The 19,562-nt window shown below is 46.7% G+C and overlaps 6 protein-coding genes across 11 annotated transcripts; 2 read left to right on the plus strand and 4 right to left on the minus strand.

Annotated features, from left to right (window-relative positions):
* The first annotated feature begins 11 nt into the window (after positions 1 to 11).
* On the plus strand, positions 12 to 3,339 carry LOC105183622 (tetratricopeptide repeat protein 36). Of its 3 annotated transcripts, XM_025306171.1 has the most exons (4): positions 128 to 313; positions 1,071 to 1,664; positions 2,541 to 2,738; positions 2,820 to 3,339. In XM_025306171.1, exons 2-4 carry the CDS (start codon positions 1,571 to 1,573, stop codon positions 3,068 to 3,070), a joined length of 543 nt encoding a protein of 180 aa, XP_025161956.1. In that variant the 5' UTR covers positions 128 to 313; positions 1,071 to 1,570; the 3' UTR covers positions 3,071 to 3,339. The 3 variants fall into 3 exon arrangements, with proteins under 3 accessions (XP_011140195.1, XP_025161956.1, XP_011140194.1); XM_011141893.3 differs by lacking the exon at positions 1,071 to 1,664 and having other exon boundaries at positions 12 to 313; XM_011141892.3 differs by lacking the exon at positions 128 to 313 and having other exon boundaries at positions 337 to 1,664.
* On the minus strand, positions 3,115 to 6,778 carry Trp1 (translocation protein 1). The gene is made up of 5 exons (XM_011141891.3): positions 6,359 to 6,778; positions 5,530 to 6,003; positions 5,079 to 5,426; positions 4,895 to 4,998; positions 3,115 to 4,618 (listed from the first exon to the last, which is right to left on the minus strand). The coding sequence occupies exons 1-5, from the start codon at positions 6,392 to 6,394 to the stop codon at positions 4,432 to 4,434; spliced, it is 1,149 nt and encodes a 382-aa protein (XP_011140193.1). The 5' UTR covers positions 6,395 to 6,778; the 3' UTR covers positions 3,115 to 4,431.
* Positions 6,779 to 6,958: 180 nt separating this feature from the next.
* LOC105183619 (THAP domain-containing protein 2-like) lies at positions 6,959 to 8,365 on the minus strand. Of its 4 annotated transcripts, none has more exons than XM_011141887.3 (4): positions 8,213 to 8,365; positions 7,825 to 7,988; positions 7,541 to 7,742; positions 6,959 to 7,454 (listed from the first exon to the last, which is right to left on the minus strand). In XM_011141887.3, the coding sequence occupies exons 2-4, from the start codon at positions 7,975 to 7,977 to the stop codon at positions 7,285 to 7,287; spliced, it is 525 nt and encodes a 174-aa protein (XP_011140189.1). In that variant the 5' UTR covers positions 7,978 to 7,988; positions 8,213 to 8,365; the 3' UTR covers positions 6,959 to 7,284. The 4 variants fall into 4 exon arrangements, with proteins under 4 accessions (XP_011140189.1, XP_011140191.1, XP_011140192.1 ...); XM_011141889.3 differs by having other exon boundaries at positions 8,113 to 8,231; XM_011141890.2 differs by lacking the exon at positions 8,213 to 8,365 and adding an exon at positions 8,117 to 8,206.
* A 93-nt stretch (positions 8,366 to 8,458) lies between these two features.
* On the plus strand, positions 8,459 to 12,952 carry Su(fu) (suppressor of fused). The gene is made up of 7 exons (XM_025306170.1): positions 8,459 to 8,857; positions 9,428 to 9,520; positions 10,707 to 11,016; positions 11,232 to 11,467; positions 11,576 to 11,797; positions 11,881 to 12,088; positions 12,253 to 12,952. Exons 1-7 carry the CDS (start codon positions 8,619 to 8,621, stop codon positions 12,316 to 12,318), a joined length of 1,374 nt encoding a protein of 457 aa, XP_025161955.1. The 5' UTR covers positions 8,459 to 8,618; the 3' UTR covers positions 12,319 to 12,952.
* Positions 12,953 to 13,094: 142 nt separating this feature from the next.
* Positions 13,095 to 14,947, minus strand: LOC105183623 (uncharacterized). The gene is made up of 4 exons (XM_011141895.3): positions 14,636 to 14,947; positions 14,175 to 14,394; positions 13,670 to 13,727; positions 13,095 to 13,386 (listed from the first exon to the last, which is right to left on the minus strand). Exons 1-4 carry the CDS (start codon positions 14,795 to 14,797, stop codon positions 13,095 to 13,097), a joined length of 732 nt encoding a protein of 243 aa, XP_011140197.2. The 5' UTR covers positions 14,798 to 14,947.
* Positions 14,948 to 15,030: 83 nt separating this feature from the next.
* On the minus strand, positions 15,031 to 18,113 carry LOC105183624 (uncharacterized). The gene is made up of 4 exons (XM_011141896.3): positions 17,100 to 18,113; positions 16,415 to 16,591; positions 16,014 to 16,128; positions 15,031 to 15,920 (listed from the first exon to the last, which is right to left on the minus strand). Exons 1-4 carry the CDS (start codon positions 17,164 to 17,166, stop codon positions 15,806 to 15,808), a joined length of 474 nt encoding a protein of 157 aa, XP_011140198.1. The 5' UTR covers positions 17,167 to 18,113; the 3' UTR covers positions 15,031 to 15,805.
* Positions 18,114 to 19,562: the final 1,449 nt, after the last annotated feature.

Raw genomic sequence — 19,562 nt, forward strand, 5'->3', positions numbered from 1 at the left:
CGCGGCGTCGCGCGTCGTCGTTCCCGAAGAAACTGCGAAAAATCGCGGCGCCCCGCTGAGCGTCGGTATAACGAGGAGCGGAGGAACGGCATGGGGGGATGTCAGTGCGCGAAGAGGAGGAGGGCGCCGCGTCGATCTTCATGGAAAACTACGTAATTGGCCGACGTGCGACGTTGGCTATGAGCGCTAGCGCGCCTGTTCGGTAATGAGAGTGAAAGAAAAGGAAAAATGGAGTCCACGGTGCGTCCCGGCTTCGCGTTTTCATCCTTTCGTTTCACTGAACGGTGCAACGCTGCTAAGAATCCGAATAGAGGTAAGGATTTATCATACATAAACGGCATTCGGAGTATTGACGAAAAATGCAAAAGAAAGCGAACAAAATGTAGACAATAATAGCTAATGGAATGTGTATTCAAGCACGGCCACCATAACAGGTGATTTTAGATATAACAGATGTCGGACCACCGAGCCTCAGATGACGCGAAAAGATATAAAAAAGACATACGAGCGGTTGCACGAGAGTGCAGTCATGCACGCCTTAGCAGCACCTTGCGTCTCGCGAGTCGCCTTCGAAATCCGCAGAGACGACCCGCTGCAACGCGTTTACTAATAGCGTGACTAATAGGGTCGTAATTGTGCGACATGCGTGTGCGATACAAATTAGGTGAAATATCGAGTATGTCTAATGCACTTTACGCGCACAAGTGCGCATAAGTGCAGGCATGCGTCATATTAAGTAGCGAAAATATAGCGCCGGCACCAGCGAGCGACTTTCAGTCTAAGCGCGGTTAGCGAACGTGTTAAATCGCACGTTTACTGTTACGATCGTAAACGCGGCGCGGGAAATTCAGCGATCGCTCGCGGACAGCGGCGCGGCGGACGTTTCCCGGATGCTCTCGCTCACACGGCTCCTAATTTACGAGGGTTTCCCGAAATGAATAAAACCGGCCAGAGCCTGCTCGACACGCGGTGACCCGGCATTTTTGCCGGGTCACGCACCCGAGCAGCGAGGCTCGCGTGCGGCGAGATAAATCGCCGAATGTTAATTGAAATGAATTAATCGCGATTAGGAGAGTTGCCCGGGATTTTTTTCCTGTCAACCACCACGTGCTGCGCCTCCCGGCAACGGCAGCTTTGCCGCCGAAGGAGGAGGAGGAGGAGGAGGAGGAGGAGAAGGAAGACCCAGCTGCGCGCGTGAAGATTTATAATCGGCGCTCGATACCGGAACCACCACCTTGCGCTGGCGGTGAGGCGAGATTCTCTCACGCTTCCTCGCTCGAAATTCGCGTAATCGACCGGCTATCGGCTACCGGTCGCCGTTGACTGGTAGCCACCGACTACCGATCGGCAGTATCTACTACACCTACGATCCTGCTCCTTGGTGTCCGTATGTAAAGTGGAACTCCCGTGCGACCGTCCAGTAATCCACGCCTGCTCGACGACATTCCGGATCGGTCTATTAGTCGCGTGACGCAATACGATTAATTCACCGTGGAGACGACAAACAAAAACAAGTTTCCATCGAGTGCATGGTCGATGAGAAGCGGACGGAAAGATTCCAGTCGATATCATGGAGGGACTCAGCGAAGCCGACAGAGCTGTCTTGACGAGCATTTTCGATCCTCTTCAGCCGCTCGGCTTGTCCGACTTTCCGGAGGAACTTGGTATGTGATTCCGAGAGAGAGAGAGAGAGAGAGAGAGAGAGGAGAGAGAGAGAGAAAGAGGGAGAAAGAGAAAGGATTGGCCACGACGCGTCTTAGATTTGGACTTGGAGAGAATTAGACGTGGACTTTTTAGTTAAATTATAATTGGAAATACAATGTCACGTGTGTCATACGACTCAATTTAGGAGAATCAGGTTTTTAGTGAGATTCAACTGCAAAATCCAAATCCGATTTTAAATTCAGATCAAAGTATTTTACTTCTTAGAGACAAGTTTCAAGCAACAACTCGTTCGGAGAGCTCAATGCTGTAAACACCTGTTGAGCTTAATATATAATAAAGTTTCACAATAGAATACTTTCAATGACAACACGATAATTGTTCAATAACATTGATTCGATAACAACACGAGAATGATTACTATAATAGGTGGTACATTAGATTGCGCATCTTGAGACATTCGTTACAATAATGGGAGACACATTCAGACCGCAGACGCTGCGAGATCTCCCTCGAAAAATCATCGAGCGCTTAAGGCTCGTGGCTAACCGCACTCGTCCGTCGCACAAAGCGCGCTCTCCGGCGATTCGCTCTCGCACGAGAAATCCGGATCGTCATGAATATGTAAGAAACCACCGCGCGACATAATGACAGATAAATTCTCCTGTTATCGTGCGACTCTCAAGGTTGCGCCGCGCATTATAAATGGAAGAAGAAAATGATCCGTGGAATTTCGCGCTCGTCGCACTACGCAGTCCTCTGTAAAATGCGTACGAGTATGAGCGAATCGCACACGCATCGGCGCGAGCAAGACGCTTTTATCCGACATCGTCTCTGCTAATATTTTTCTAACGATACTTCTGAATGTTTTCTTTCAGAGACGACGGGTGCTCTCGAGGAAGACCACTTGGGACCGCAAGTGCTGGACATCGTGAAGAGGGCGATAGTCTGCGCGGAAGCGAAGAACTTCGACGAGTCTTTTCGACTGTTCGACGAAGCCTTGAAGGAGGCACCCAAGTCGCCGGCGATCTTGAACGACAGGGCGCAAGCGTTTCGTTTGGCAAATCGGCACGAAGGTATCTCGATATCGCGCGCACGCACGTCTCCAGATACACACGAAGAGAGTTGTGTGAGAAAAGTGAAATTCTTTCGTTTAGAAGCCTTGAAGGACCTGCACCTGGCGGTGGAACTGAGCGAAGGGAAAGGAAAGGTCGGAGTCCAGGCGCTCTGTCAGCGCGGTGCCCTTTATCGCTGGATGGAGCAGGAGGAAAAGGCGAAGGAGGACTTCGTCCGAGCGGCCAAGGCCGGCTCGAGCTTCGCCAGGTCGCAATTGGTCGCCCTGAACCCGTACGCGGCTATGTGCAACGCGATGCTGCGCGAGATCATCTGCAAGGCCAGCTATCCATGATGACGCGATGTCAGCATGCATTTTACGTTAACGATTATTCTATCTATAGATAACGCTTTATTTTATTCTCTATTTCGAAATACAAGTAAAATCATGGGGGGGGGGAAGGGGGGGCTGTGGCATATTCACATCGGCACGAAAGATGTTCGTACGTTATGTCGTCGAATTAAAATAAAAATAACGCTAAGTATTATTTGGAAATTACACGTAATATAAATTACAATCTGTCATATTAAACATCGGAGAATAAACTCCTTCGTAAGGTTGGACTTATTCATCTCTCTGCTAAAAAGGAACTCGCGCTAGACACAGGGCGAACGACGGAGACATCGTCGAAGTTTGTACCCGTAAAGATTTCACTCTTCCAGCTAATTGATATCCCCCGAGGGACGTAAATTCATATATAAATGGGAGAACATGATGGATTTCACCTATAACTATGCTCTTCTTTTTCTCTCCCACTCTTGCACCGGTTGAGCTTGTTGAGAGATCGAAGATTTCGAACGAGTATTGCAATTTATTCAACGGAAACTGACGTACCCTCGAGAAAACGCGCTTGCGCGTCTAGAAGTAATATGATTCTCCTCGTATTACACATATATGTAGAATAAAACACGCTTTGTCACAATCGTATTTCTACAGACAGTACTTTACAACACGTGCCGCCGCAAGATATAATCTCATGCGCCGAGAATCATACAATCGACCTTTCCTTTTTTCCTTTCTCCCATTCGCTCGCAAACATACTTAAATGCAGTCGTTAAAAATGTTACGAAGGCTCGGAGATTTTGCAGATCAACAGAAAGAAAAGGAGATACGTACAAGTCGAAGCAACTCTGTATAGAATATAGAAATATGTAATATCCAATTAGACTCGAGTTTCCGGTATTATATTATTATCTCTATATTTCTTTCCATTTTGCGTGAATCTGCACATATCCTCTCTTCTTTCAAATGCAACAAATCTGAAGAATTTGCTACGGTCGAATTTCATGATCCATCCAACTGCCACGGTCTGCCAACCTGCTGGACCTTAACGAATTTTATTTTCTCTATCTTCGATTAGATAGCTCAGACGAGATATCGAGTAATCGAGATAATAGAATAACAAATAAATATTCGGCGGTTGATGGGTTAAATTTGCCTGTCGACTGATATTTCAATACGCTAGGATGACGCGATCTGTTGACGCTCTTACTGTAAACCGCTTCCGCTCACCGAAATATCCCCGACAATTTCAAAATTGCACATTAATGTTCGAACGTAAGCATATATCGATCTTAGTGATTATTAATGCGACAATTAAGAGCTGCTTATTTCAGCAAACGTGAAGCTGTCTATTACCCAGCATCCTCTCGACCTTAAACCATAACAAAGTCTCGACCCGTGTTCGATTTCTCGCTCTCCGAACCTTCTTCGCTACCTTCCTCTGCCTCAACAGAGTCGCACGAGTCCTTTCTTTCCGTGTTGGACAATGATTCCTCTACTTGCGTCTCCTCCTTGGGTGACTCCTGCGTTTCCTCCTGCGTTTCCTCGGATTTCTCCTCCCTGAAGACAAAACAACACAATGTTGAAGATATTTCACTCAAAATATACATCCAGCCAATTAAAAGAAAGATATTGAAGGTTTTTTGTAAACAACCGGTATCAGTGAGAATAAAAGGCTGATGGAAACTGTTGATAGATATCGGATGCTATAATTTAAATCTTAGCTTCAAAAATCTTAGTCTTCAGCCAAGATTTAAATGATCGTACCCAACATTCAATGACGAATGGCTCTCTTACCACCAGCTGTACATCCAATTAATAACTTGTGACACTTACGACTGAATCAACGCCGCATCCTCAGAATCTGAATCTTTGTCTTTTCTTTTTCTCTTTTTACTACCTTTTTTGTCACTACTGGACGTAGAACCATAATAATCATACTGTAAGCATATTCTTGCGTTAGATGAATTTATATGTTCGCCGTGACGAGCGGTGGCAGAACAGATAGAACTGCACCAACCTGATATAACGGCCAGAAAGATGCGAAGAAGCCGACATCGGCCGTTAAGTTAGGCAGTAGCCACAGGTGGCATCTACCTAATGTGGGTACCCACAGAAGACAGAATACAATCATTCTGATAATTGCCAACGCTAATATAAATACAAGGAATCCTGCAGCAGCAATGCTCAGATAATACACTCCGTGACGGATAGTCAACGGCCACAGCGGGAAGAGGCAGACTGCTGTTGCTCCTAAGACTACAAGTGTGCCGAAGAACCAGTAATACACTGGTATTGGCTCATATATCCACACATATGCATCATTGCAGTCTACAAAGCATTGCTCCATGTGCATCTCTAGTCTTACCTGCAACAGTCAAAGGTATTTGTTTCTCTTTCATTATGAACTGAATATAAAGTTACTAAGTAAAGAATACGTAATCAACATAGGAAGATTATTCTGCATTTACTTTTGGCTTTTTCTTAGATTTCTTTTGATCGTCAGCCCTCTCATCATCCTTTTCATCCTTTATCACAACTGTGTCTTTGCTCTCTTTGGAATCTTCTTTCTCTCTCTCCTTTTCCTTCTTCTCCTTATCTTCTTTCTTCTCATCTTTTGGATCTTTAGTCTTCTTCTTGATACCTCGCATCTTATTGAGTTCCTCCTCTGATATCACCACCTTCTTTGCTCGGTGAAAGAACTTATGCCTCAACATCTGGTCTAGGAACTGGGAGACTTGTTTACGGTTCTCGAATACAGAGCTCCAGGGTGAATTTTCCAGTAAGGCATCGACGGCCCGCGACCCAGTGAAATACTCGACATTGTGAGCTCTATCGAATTTGGTCTTTTTCGATGGTACATTATTGCGGATCCATTTGGCCACCGAGTATTCCTCCTTGGATGGTTTGTCCGGAGCGACCTTAGGCTCTAAACTGGCTATTTCCTGTCACAACAAATAACAAAAACTCGCGTCAAATGAAGATCAAGGAGAATCGAGACCGACTAGATGGAATTACGTCGTACGTAGCTCGCGCGAATCGGACTGACACGAAGAGGAATGTCAGGTAACTCGTGATTTTCCGACGCGAGCAGATCGCGAGCGGTGTTCCTGTTTGTCTACGTCATCTGGAACAGCGCGCTCGTCGGCGTGCCGATGACACATATCGCCAGGTCGTGAAGTCGCGATGCGAATGTGCGTGACAACGTGCGTCGCTCTTCGTGTCGACCGTTCGTGATCCTGAACGTGCACAGCAAGTACGTGCGAATACACGCGAGTCCGTGCCATATGCAACGCTTACGTTTTTGCGCTTCCTGCTTTTCCTGCGCTCCGCCATGTTGTAAATTCCGAGTCACGCTTGCGCGTAGTGCAATGGTACCGCAGCTGCTGCCGGCCGAATCTGGCTACGAACTGGCTCTCGTGAGCATACGCGAGCCGCGAAACGTGTGTCTCTGAACTGAAGTACCGTTGCGACAGCTCGGAACCGTTCGCTCTACGCCGCCGGCGTTTACTTCCCCTCCGCCCCCTCGCCGTTCACTCTTTTGGAACGTGGTGTGCGCCACTTGCGGGTTAACCGAGCGCTCTGATTCGCCGGACTGAACGCACGAAGATTAGCGCGCGTCCTGAAACTACGTGGCGCATCCAGTAAGCTGGACCCGAAGATATCGCCGGGTATTATCACAGATATCACTGTGGCGTATGATAGTGCAAGAGGAAGGAACTATGGTTAATATCGCAGTACTGCATTCTTTTGCACAAGTATTACTCTTTATGAGTGATATCGTGATATTTGTATTTGGTGGAAATTAACGATATTGGAAAATATCGGTGGGGACAGATAATTCAAACCAAAGGTATCTGCGACATTTAGAGCTTGTAACTATGTGCAAAGAGAGAGAAATTACAACACAATGGAACTTTCCTATATTTTGTCACTTAATATTCTATTCTAATATTTTGGTTTTCACTTTAAATAGTTCATAAACACTTTCACATACAATGCATCATTTAAAGGTGATGATTTTCTACAGTTTTTTTTTTCTTCAGCTATACGTAACTGCACACAGTGCATGGTTGTAGTACTTCCGGTACAACCTCTCCAGCTGTGTATAGCTGTAGTACCTTCAGTTTCTTCAGTTTATGCTGCACCTTTGTTGCTTCTCACAACAGCTTCCTTTTATTTGAGAGTTCTATTCTTCTTCCAACAATTGCATTAAAATCCATTGTTCATAGCATCAGGTAGATATCCGAATCTTGTGATATACACTCCGATTTTTCCAATTTCTCCTTGTTGTTTCCGTAAGCATTTTCTGATTCATTATTGTTGTTAGCTTCTTCATTATTTGTTACTTGATTTCTATGCAATTGTCTATCACATTCCTTTTGCAATCCATTGTCTGTTACAGAGCGAACATTGCGAGTCAATATTTTCTTTGGATTCAATTTTCTTTGCAAAACTAGTATTGTTATTTATCCATCTTACCTTTCTTTGTGGGACATCTTGATTTTCTTCTCAATATAGACACTGAGTCTAGGATATTTTTTTTCTTCACTGAAGACTCATTTGTGCCAGTCAGTACAAGGTACATACATTTTGTGACAAAAATTGTGGGTACAGCGTTAGCCTTTAACTTTTTCTTACCATCTATCCGTATCTTCTCCCACATATCTGATGCAAAGTGTACCTAAAGGTTCAACTCTCGTCAATATCCGAGGTCATGAACGTCCGCATGAATTTAACATTCAAATACATGCACACGTGTATACTTCGCATAAAGCCGAATGCGGCGTTGGCGACCAGTTCTGCCGATTCATATTCTTCACCCAAGCGTCTCGTCTCTCCTTGTTTCGCGGGAAGTTACACATCTTGAATCCCTTGCTGGAGGAATTCGTGCACCACGCGGCCACACAACCGGGCATGTCTAACGAACCTGAAATGACAATCGACAAGTGAGATATGTACGTATAAATAATCTAGTGAACATTAAGGTTATATTTGCACATGTATCCAGCAACGAAGCTGAGCGCGTGTATCGCAGGATCACCGACGAGTACCGACAAAAGTTTTTCTTCACGTCGCGCGCAGTCTAATTCAGTTCGATTACATCGCGTCTAACGGCGCCGGTACACCCTGCAATTTGCATGCACTTCTAACCTGTTGAACAGGCACATCACCCGCGCCCGCCGCGCTCGCGCACTGAACTTCATCACCGATTCTGTCCCTCTCGCTCTCTTGCGCCTCTAACGTGCACTCTTTTTCGTTTCAGGTGCGAGAAGTGTCGGAGAACGCGGATAAAACGAGAGCACGGTAGATTCCACGATCTACCCGAGAACGCCTGCAGAGGCGCCACGCGTCCGCCTGGAATTTCCGTTCTGTTGCTCCATCTCCCTTATCTACGCGATACCTGTTTACGGCCGATCATCGTGCTTTTGTCTCGTCAGTGGCCGCTGACGCTGGTGGTGCGTTTGCGTGCGTGTCGTGTTGCGAATGCGTGCCTGAGTCGTAAACAAAGTGCCTTCGGCGTGGCGAGCACGCGATTCTGCGGATCCACGGTGGATTTATGTACGGCGCGAACATGCGCGAGCACGACGACCTGTCGAGATGTTTCTTGCCGGGCCATCACCAGCAGCAGCAGCAGCAGCAGCAACAGCAGCATCATCATCATCATCATCATCCACTGCCACCGATCCAGGCACCGTCGCCGCAAGCTCCGGGCTTGGACGCCCTGCACAGCCTCTGCAGGCAGATCTATCCCGACCAGTGTAACCCGCTGACAGTCACAGCGGTTGTGAAATATTGGTAAGCACGTAAGTCTCCACGACGCCAGGCGCAGTGCAGTCGCGTTGCGTTTTCGCACGGGAGAAAGTGCGGGAGGGACCGTTTGTTCCGCGTCGTGCAGGTAACCCCGCCAGGTTCTGGTACTCTCTCGTCCTGCCAGGTAGTCGTAAACAATTAATTTACGAGCTGGATGCGACGACGACTCCGGCTGCTTCACGAGGCGAACCGCCTCGCGAACCGGCCTTTTTCAAAAGCGTTGCTGCGCTTGCAATCATTTTCTTGGACATTTCATTAATTCGCGTCCTGCGCGCGTTACGTGTGTTGACTGTTCGTGGAAATATTTTCCTCCGGCTACCGTGCCGGGTATCGGCACTCATTTTATCGCGATTAATTGAATTTTCGTCGACTTAATAACGTGAAAATATTGCTGAGGTGCGTAAGGATCTGGAACACTCGTAGAAAGTCATTTTATCGCTCCTCCCTTCGTGAAGAAACGGAGATTACATAGACTATATTTAGCCCCCCTTCACGCGCATGTAAAACCGGATGTCCTGTCAGCTGATCCGAACTTTTCTCGCGTTTTCCCCGCAGGCTGGGAGGACCCGACCCCCTCGATTATATCAGTATGTACGCCAGTCCAGGATGTCCCGAACTCGGAGTACCTCCACATTGGCACTACATCAGGTAAGAATTCTCGCGGATTCTCCGCGGGCTGTTCCAAGACAAGTCGTCGCTCTATCTGTCTTGTCGGACATCAGACACGTTTCGAGCTGCCGAGGAGCGCGTCTTCGCGAAGAGCGAAGAGAATGTCTCTGGAGATCTCGTTGAGATCCGTCAGTTAGGTTCTCCACGATTTGGCAGACGCGAAGGAATCCACGAAGTAATTTAGGGCCGGTTGTTACAACTTCTTGGTAAATTGACTGATTGGTTAAATCATCTAATGTCATGTCTGTCTTTGTCTAAGTTGAAGGAGAAACAAAGACAAACATGATTTGACTATCAGTTAACGTAGCAAGAAGTTGGAACAACCGGCCCTTGGTTGGAAAATCGCTCCCTTTCTTCCGCTTCCTTTCTCTGTCACGGGAAGGTTGCAGCATTTTTTTCTCTCGATGAGTCACGGGGATCTTCTGGTAATTCGTCAGAGGACGAATTTTCCGATTGAACACCCCGACACGTGGTATCCAAAAACTCATCGGGATGAAAGTGTTTGCAGAAGCCGCGTGTATTCGGCTAAATTTAATCGGTGCGCAAACTGACGCGATGGCAGATGCTTGACGTGCGCAGGCGAGCGATTCGCCTTCGCTCGGATATCCTATCGGAATCTGTGCGCCGAATGACGAATGACGAATGACCTTCCGCCAAAGGGTGCCGCTTTTTTCTCCCACCGCACCGGCGGCGACCCTCGCGCTTCTTCAGTTTCGAAGCCAGCTGTCCCAATACTCCGACTCGTTTCTCTATATATAGGGAACGCATAGGGTGCAGGAAGAACAAAGTCGTTTAAAGCGCGGCACGTCGGAAATAGAAGCGCCGGACTTCCCCTTTTTCGTCTGCGTCGTCTAATTATACGTCGCCATTGACTGAAACTACGAAATACTTTCGCGGCGCGACTGTATGAGTCACTTTCCCAGCGCGCCACACGTGTAGCTTTTTTTCTCCTCTTTTTTTTCTTTTTTTTTTAATGACGTTGTGTTTAATTCTGGGTGACATAACGAGGTTTGGAAGAGAATACGTGTCTGATGCTGAATATGATGCGTATTCTCACGAGTTGAAATTTATTTCAGACGTTACGTCGCACTGCGATCTCTCCTTGAAAGAGAGATTCACACACGTTATATTCGCTTCATCTAGCATTTGATCTGTTGAAACGCAGCTTCGGATTGTCCGATTTGCACGGAGACGGCCGGCTACATCCTAAAAATGGCCCGGGTCGTCCTAGCGGGTTCGGCTTCGAGTTCACCTTCCGGCTGGCACGCGAAAGGGGCGAGACGACGCCGCCCACGTGGCCGGCGAACATGTTGCAGTTATTGGCCAAGTATGTCTTCAGTTCCGGAAACACGGTGATGCCGGGCGACCACGTCTCTTGGCACGCTCCGCTGAACGGCGAAAGCGGTCGCATCACTCAGATCTTGATGGGCAGGGACCCGCAGCTCCCAGTGTCGATTTCCACGCCCCATGGCGAGGTATATGGAGAAAGATTTAAACCCGTGCGAACGTCTGGACGCGTTGTTTGTTAAACTTGAAGATACGATCGGATGAATCTAATATTAAAATCACCCGCTGAACAGCTGCACTTAGCCTTTAATCTCTTAATCGCGGGCCGATTGGTAAGCAGAACGGATACCAGATTCAATAGATGCCGAATCACTGACTGTACCACTCTTGCTTTTGCAAACAGGTCTCGTTCGTTCAGATTGTCGGCGTCACCTCTGAGGAATTGCAGGCGGCTCAGCACTGGAATGGTCTGGGTGTTGTTAATTTGCTGAAGAGCGCGCCGGAGTGCGGCCCTTGGTTAATCACGGACATGAGGAGAATGCACTCCATTATGGAGAATGATCCCTCCATAGCGGAGAAGATACAGCGCGGCATCGAGAAAGACGGCTCGAACTTAAGCGGCGTGTCCGCCAAATGTTGGTGAGTGTAATGAAGATCAAGATGTCAAGCTTGCAGGCCTCGTGAACGATTGTCTTCTAGGAATCGGGAGACTTAATAAAACACACATGTGTATCAATGATATTGCAGGTGGGTGCAGATTACGGGCGACAAGAACGTGGAGAGATACAGAGAGCGAAGGGACGATTCCGACGACGACGACGAGGGAGAGGAGGACGTGAAGCCGATGGTGAAAACGGAGAGACTGTCGCCATGCGAGCAGGACGCAGATGAGGGCAGTATTAAAGTCTTGTCCGGCCTGCATCTTACGTTCAACCTCGAGGCCGGCTCGTTGCTTCCACTAGCGATAAGGTTGTCACCGTCGTAAAGCGACTCGACAGCGTCATTAGCGCGACGTCCGGCGAATAACAATGCAATGTTGGTTGGCGTTGCAGGGGCCGCGTGATGCACGGGAGGCACTTCACTTTCAAGTCCATACTGTCCCACTCGGCCGTCACGATAGTAGCACCGTCGGTGACGGGCACCTTAGTCGCAAAGGAGAAGCCATATGTCCTTCAAGGACCGTGGCTGCAGGTGCTTCTCTCGGAAGAATTGTACGAAAAAATGGCCCAAGAATTCCAAGTTTTGAACACGCCGGATAAGGTGATTATGTTGTTTGAGACCGCTTTTAGATCATTGTTACGACGTCGTGCTTCAGAATCTCGTTCTTTGGAAGATTTGAGCGGCCAAGGATTTTGAAGTGTTCCTTTGGCCTTACCGATGCAACTGAGATAGCGTTTCACGTATACTGATTTATTTCATTGTAGATCCAATTGCCAAAGACATTCTCTTGGCCGGAACATAAATTAGTCATCACCATCATCAACGATTGAATCCCCGCGACAACGGTACGATTCCTGAAAATCATCGTCTCATCATCCTTCGGTCACACACACACACACATATATATATATATATATATCGCGCGTCCCATTTATATATATACATTTAAGTTAAGAATAACACAATAAAAGTATTATCGAACCTCGCTGAAAATCGAGGTTTCTGTTTATAGTGTCGATTGTTAGACCAGACATATCTCGGCGTAATGTAAGACTTTTATAATTTATAAATTTTCTCTGTGCGTGTTTAAGGGGATCAATTCGCCCATCAATGTGGGAAAGTAGAGATTGGATGTTTTAACAACGGACCTACGTCCTCGAATGTCTTCAAAGCGATGTATTTTTCTATACAACGAATATTACCGTCGGTCTCTCTTTTACAAATTGATGCTTGGCTCGTATATATGCGCAACGGAAAATTCGCGACATTCAAATTTGTTTTTTCCGAAACATTGAATCCTCCAAGAAGTAAATAGTCTGGTGACTGTTTGTATTATTTGCAAAAACAAAATCATAACGAAACGTTGCGGATTTTTCTTCGTGTGTATATATATATTTAATTTTGTACATAAAAAGTATATATAAATTATATACTATTATACAGCACACACACACACATACATAGTTTTCACATATTTTGCGCGTTTTTCTTCTCTCTCTCTCTCCCTCTCCCTCTCTCCCCCTTTCTCTCTGTCGTCCATATTGATATACCTGGGTAAAAATGTACATGCTCTACAGAGAAAGGAGGAAAAAATTTTGTCAATAATTCAGTTGCTCTCCAGTATTGGCCGGTGTCGCCTGTTATTCCTTTGGTTCATCCGTCTGCCCGGCTTCCTGTCGGCGTCCCGAGCGTGACCTCTCATCGTCGGATTGTTGTTATTATTGCCCCGCCGCGCGGTCCGTTGTTCGGGGACGTTGAACAGTTTCACATAGGGATTCTGAAGTATCGGACGTGACGTTGCGTTGAGTCGCGTGCGTTTAACGTGATCGCCGGACGCGCGAAACGTTGGAGTTTGAGAGCAAACGGTCGACGCTGGACGTTCGACGTGTAAAATAGAGCTGGATTCGCGTTACTTCCTTTCTTTTTAATTATCGGAATATGATGGTCAGAGACCATCATATTCCGAGGATCTATCGCGGTCTCACGCAGCCGGTGCAACGGAATGTTCATTCAAATGGGTGAGTCTTCATGTACGAATCAACGAAGCGACTAATGATGAAGATCACGAAGCGAATTCGAGGCTCGGATTCGCCGCGTCGGTCGGACTCGTCGGAGACAAAAACCAGATAATGCATCGTGCACATTCAGAGTGAGAGAATGGTTTAAAGATATCAGTCTAACGTGGTTGGTTTACCTGGTTTTTGCACCGTGGTCTTCTCCACCACGTCACGTGGTAGCGCTATTCCCCGCGAGACGCGCGCACGAACGGTTTAAAGTTTCCGCGCTTCGTCGCGTCCGACAGTTCTAGAAAGTACGGTAGCAATATTTGCGGCTGACGAAGAGAATGACAGGAGGTAGATGATGTCCGAGACAAAACGGGACACTTGACGCCGACAAGCCTACTTCAGCAATCCCCATAAACAGTTAGAAGCGGAGAGAAAGATTTTTCTTCCGGAGAAGGCGCGAATGTCTCGTTTTGTTTCTCCAGAGCGAGGCGACATACTTATTACTTTTATATTTGTCGCGTTTCGAGCGAGCGTTCCTTGAGTAAGTGTTTAACCTTCTTATGCATTTTGCGTTGAGAAGTTCTCGGCGCGCACAAACGCGGCCGCTCTCGAGACTTCTCATTATTTGCCGCGAATTGCTGGCTATTGTTGGCAGTAACGATTATCGCTGCGATATCAGCGAGACGCGAGTCTCGCGTACCTTCCCGTCGTGTATACCTTTCTCAGAAGGTTCACAAACATCCTCACGGCCACGGTGTACAAGAACACGACGATACAAGCGGAGGCGAAATCCTCGACGTCTTCGCGGCTGATGCCGCCGACGACGTTGACGATCCCTCGGAAAACATTGGCGAACGTCTGCATCGAGTCGATGCACAAGTCCCGGAGGAAGCAGATCACCTGGAAGCATCGTTCTTCGTTATCCACTATCGTACCCTCGCGTCTCCTCGCGCTGATTTCATCTCGTGAATTCACTGTATTCTTTGCCCGTCGCTTTTTTAGCGCTGATGGAAAGTCGAGTCGCGGAAAGCGTGGATTTGCAATTCCGAATTCGAGATATGCTCTTCTCCGTACTTTACTTACTTTATCTCGACCGTCGCGATGTATTCAAAGCGACTGTTGGGTACGAGCGAAACGTCACCTGAAACGTTATGTTCATCAGCACGAGTATCAATTCGATCATCCTCGCCCAATAGTCGAGCACGATGATGAGAACGAGGTCGAGGGTCTCCCAAAGCCAGCAGACGACTTTCCAAAAGAAGCTGACGAATCGCTCGCGAGAGCTGGGCACTCGACTCTTCATGGTCGATCTTTGCTATTGAAATTTACACTCCGTCGTGAACGATTTCACAGAATCCCGAAGTCCCGAGACAAACGAGTCGTTTGTCGAAAAATCGAAGAGGCAGATCGATCGGTCGCGTCGAAACAAAGAAAAAGGTAGAGAAGGGAATCTACGTGGACGTTACGTCGTCTGAAATCGCTCGCGCGTTCGAGATAAGAAAGGAAGGACAAAGAGGGAAGAATAGAAGAGAAATGTTCGTTTAACAATTTCGAGATATGCTTTATTGATATGAAGCGGTAGTAATAGTACAATCGATGTATCGCACGTACATGTCACTAATGATAGCCGAAATGATAATCAGCAAGCCGCGTGGTTTAACCGTCCCAAACATCAACTAATTGTTTAACCGTTCGTCGCTAGAGAGAATCTTAATCATAATCTGGCAGTATATTCACTATCCCAGAGAACATCGAGACGTCTCAAAAAGATGTCTCAGAAAGATGTCTGTGAGAGGCAATAAGGACCATGTCGATAAGGACCGTGTCACTCGAGACATGTCTCACGTGAGCTACTTCGGTTTCTTAATTCAAACGTAGAACCGAGTTCTTCAGTCGCGTCGTGCGATGCACGCGACGACATCACGTCGGTAATCGCGATTCAACTGGAAAAAAAATCACATCTCACATTCCGGATTCGAACCCGAGTAGCTCACTCGAGACTCGAGTTCCAAGACCATCGTTAGACGGGCCTTGGACACGCGGGTCGCGCGAGGTGTAGTCTTACCATTGTGGAATTTAACGAACAGTACTCTCGTTAATTATTACGTCATGTCGCGCGTATCGCGTTATATGCTCGCTGCGTAATGTTCTTCATCGCGAGGATCGTCGTGAACCTCTCGAAGCCGCCGCCGCCGCCGCTTCTTCGCCCGGCGAACTTCTCCGCTCGTCGTCCGCCAACGATGAAGCGATCGCACTCGCTTGTGTGCACACGTACATCATCGCGTCGTCCATCGTTAAAGCGCGCGCGTCGTTAGAGCAGTCCCACGAGGACCGGGAATATCAGGACAATCAGCGTCGCCAATTTGCCCGACGACGTGTTGCACGCGTCCGCGTCGCTGCAGGACTGCACGCACCCACGCACGTATCTGTGAAATGCAAGACATGTCGCCGTTGAGAGACTGTCGATTTATTTACTCGCGGGTTGCCATAATTTCTTTTTCCGTCTCGCGCCATCTTACTTGTCGTCGAAGTAGAAACCTCCGCAGTGGGACATCCTGATGATCTCGGAGTCGGTGGTCAAAGTGCCGCTGTCTAGCGCGCAGCCCCTCACCATGAGCGACACGCCGGATTCGTCTGGAGTAATTTGGAAACAATCAATCAAGTCACCCCACATTCGAGTCTCCACATTCGTGAAGGGTGGAAGTCGCGGAAGCAGCCGCGACTTTGAGACTCGCGCTTTGGAAGAAGAAGGGAGATTGCAATGTCAACGCGAGACGCTTTCCATTATGCATGTTCGCGACGCATTTTTCGCAGATATGGAAATTTCAGACGATTGTGGATGCTCGCTAGGAATCTCGGAGAAAGACGCGCGAAAATTCAGGATTCGAATCACGTCGCTCGCGGTGGTTCGCGAATTTACCGTACACGCCGGCGATTTTGATGCAAGCCGTCGCCGGGAAGAGGCCGTCCCGTCCTTTCCGACCGCCCAAACAGGGCGACTCCAAGAAGGCGAGGCTCCCATTGTTATGGAATGGGTCATCGCAGGGTTTGTTGTCGCCATCGATCGAGACGCACTTGAAGCAGTCGATAGCCCAGCCTGCGGATCAGAGATCGGTCGATCGTTCATTCTCCGAACGGGAGCAATTTGGCAGACGCTGCTTTCCCCGAATCATCATTCGCGTCGCAGTGCTGTTTGTTCAACGGGATGTTTTACTCCACAAACGCGACGATAGATAGAAGAATCAAGCGCAATGGGCATTGGATTAGGAAGTGTCAATGCGACGCGAGAGAACATCTCAACGATCGGCCGCGAGGTCATCGCGGCGCCAACGCGAGCTATTTTTACGCGAAACCGCGCGTGCTATACATCGCGGTCGAGCCCGCAAAATGGTTCGTCCTCGGGACGGGAGTATACAATTCACTTATCGATCTCGTTCGCGCGCGAGATTCGCTGATAGCTCGCCGGCCGTTGCCGACCTTCGTGCCCTGGCCGAGATCTGATCTCGGTAAGAGGTGAAGCCGAAGTTTGAACACCGAAAGAGGAAGAATTAGACAGAAAAGAAGAAGTCGAAGAAACACGTCGCAACACTCGATCATCTACCGACCTCTTTGGCAGCAGGCGAGAACCAAAGTCAGCGCGAAGCAAAGTATCCGGGAATTCCCCGAGCTCATGCTTTAAGACTCGGCAACTCGAAGGCACTTTGTTTCCAATGACGATCGGCACCCTCGTCGTCGCACTCCAACGTCAGCTTTCACATTCCAGCCGATACCACGCGGATTCCACGCCGGCGATCATCTCTCAGTCACTTCAACAACTTCAACGCCAGCCGACCCGACTCGGCCAGCTTTTCCAGCGCTGCGCGAGCACGGCGATCGTCGTCGTCGTTGTCGTCGCGATGTCAGGATGATCCATAGGACGCGGCAAAGGCTGGCGAACGATCCCACCGATGGCCACGCTCGTCGACGTATTACGGTCGTCTTTGCGCGTCGACGACGTAGTGTTTTGACGGCCGGTTACCAAGGTGATCCCACTGACGTCGTCATAGCCGTCGTCGTCGTCGTCGTCGTGCCGTCATGTAAGCCGTGATCTCTCCTTCGGCAAGATTTACTTGGTGATCGATGGCTCCCAACGAGCGTCGTCGTCGTTGTCGGCGAATCAATAAGTTTTCATCCGTCGCAGTCTGCAGTTGGACTCGAGGCCTGTCTCGATTCAATCTTCATACGCGAACGCTGGACGTGTTACTCACGTGATCACTACTGTCGCGTGACATGCACATGAAACACGCAATTAATGGGTGTAGGTGGGGTTTATGAGCGAACAAAAGTCCGAGTTGCGCGACGAAATAATTCATTTGTCTCTTTTTTATGTTTAAATTGACCTTTCTTTATTTAAATGCCGGTAAAAGGCGTTGAGGGAATTGGAATGCAGATATTGCAATATACATGTATATTGCAATATACATGGTCGATGGACCATCATTTTTGCACCATACCATATACTATACATGGTCGATGGACCATCATTTTTGTACCATACCATATACCATACATGGTCGATGGACCATCATTTTTGTACCTTACTATATACCATACATGGTCGATGGATCATCATTTTTGTACCATACTATATACCATACATGGTCGATGGACCATCAATTTTTTACCATACTATATACCATACATGGTCAATGGGACCATCATTTTGTACCATACTATATACCATACATGGTCGATGGACCATCATTTTTGTACCATTACATTACTGATGTACATTAACAAATATATACGATAAACAATTTTATGACTTGCGATGTATTTTATAACTTTGTATTTAGGTCTTTTAAATAAATAACATTGTAATTTTATTACATCACATTTGTAATATATCCTATCAATGGCATTGATAGCTTTTGCATACACTACGTGATCGGGTAAAATAGATTGTATTATATTTTTAAAAGCGTAATGTATATCAACAAATATATACGATAAACAATTTTATAGCTTGCGAAGTATTTTATAACTTTGTATCTAAGTCTTTTAAATAAATAACATTGTAATTTTATTATATTATATTTATAATATATAAAAGTATGTAATTTTTAAATAAAATAAACACAATTTTTATTATTCAAACACGTGTTTGTTATTGTACTCCTTTTAAATAATATCCTTTGTTTAGTAAATATCCTTAATCATACTTAAAAAAAGAAATATTCATGAGTTCTTCCAACCACTTTCGCGCACATTATATTCTCCTGGTACAAAATCGAGAAATTGGAAAATTTCAGTTTTCCGCATTTTAGAATTCTGGTATTAGGAAAGCATAATTACCGAAGAGGTATTCGAGCGACTTCCTCACTCATTATATTCTCCTGTTAGAAAATCGAGAAAATCGAGAAATTTCAGTTTTCCGCATTTTCGAGTTTTGGTATTAGGAAAGCATAATAACCGAAGAGTTATTCGAACGACTTCCACACTCATTATATTCTCCTGTTAGAAAATCGAGAAATTGGAGAATTTCAGTTTTCCGCATTTTCGAGTTTGGGTAATAGGGAAGCATAATAACCGAAGAGATATTCGAACGACTTCCTCACTCATTATATTCTCCTGTTACAAAACCGAGAAATTGGAGAATTTCAGTTTTCCGCATTTTCGAGTTTTGGTAATAGGGAAACATAATAACCGAAGAGATATTCGAACGACTTCCGCACTCACTATATTCTCCTGTTACAAAATCGAGAAATTGGAGAATTTCAGTTTTTCGCATTTTCGAGTTTTGGTAATAGGGAAGCATAATAACCGAAGGGGTATTCGAACGACTTCCGCACTCATTATATTCTCCTGTTATAAAACCGAGAAATTGGAGAATTTCAGTTTTCCGCATTTTCGAGTTTTGGTAATAGGGAAACATAATAACCGAAGAGACATTCGAACGACTTCCGCACTCATTATATTCTCCTGTTACAAAATCGAGAAATTGGAGAATTTCAGTTTTCCGCATTTTCGAGTTTTGGTAACAGGGGAACATAATAACCGAAGAGACATTCGAACGACTTCCTCACTCA

Source organism: Harpegnathos saltator, unplaced genomic scaffold, assembly GCF_003227715.2.
Source record: "Harpegnathos saltator strain DR-91 unplaced genomic scaffold, Hsal_v8.6 scaffold758, whole genome shotgun sequence".
In the NCBI taxonomy this organism is placed as follows: domain Eukaryota; kingdom Metazoa; phylum Arthropoda; class Insecta; order Hymenoptera; family Formicidae; genus Harpegnathos; species Harpegnathos saltator.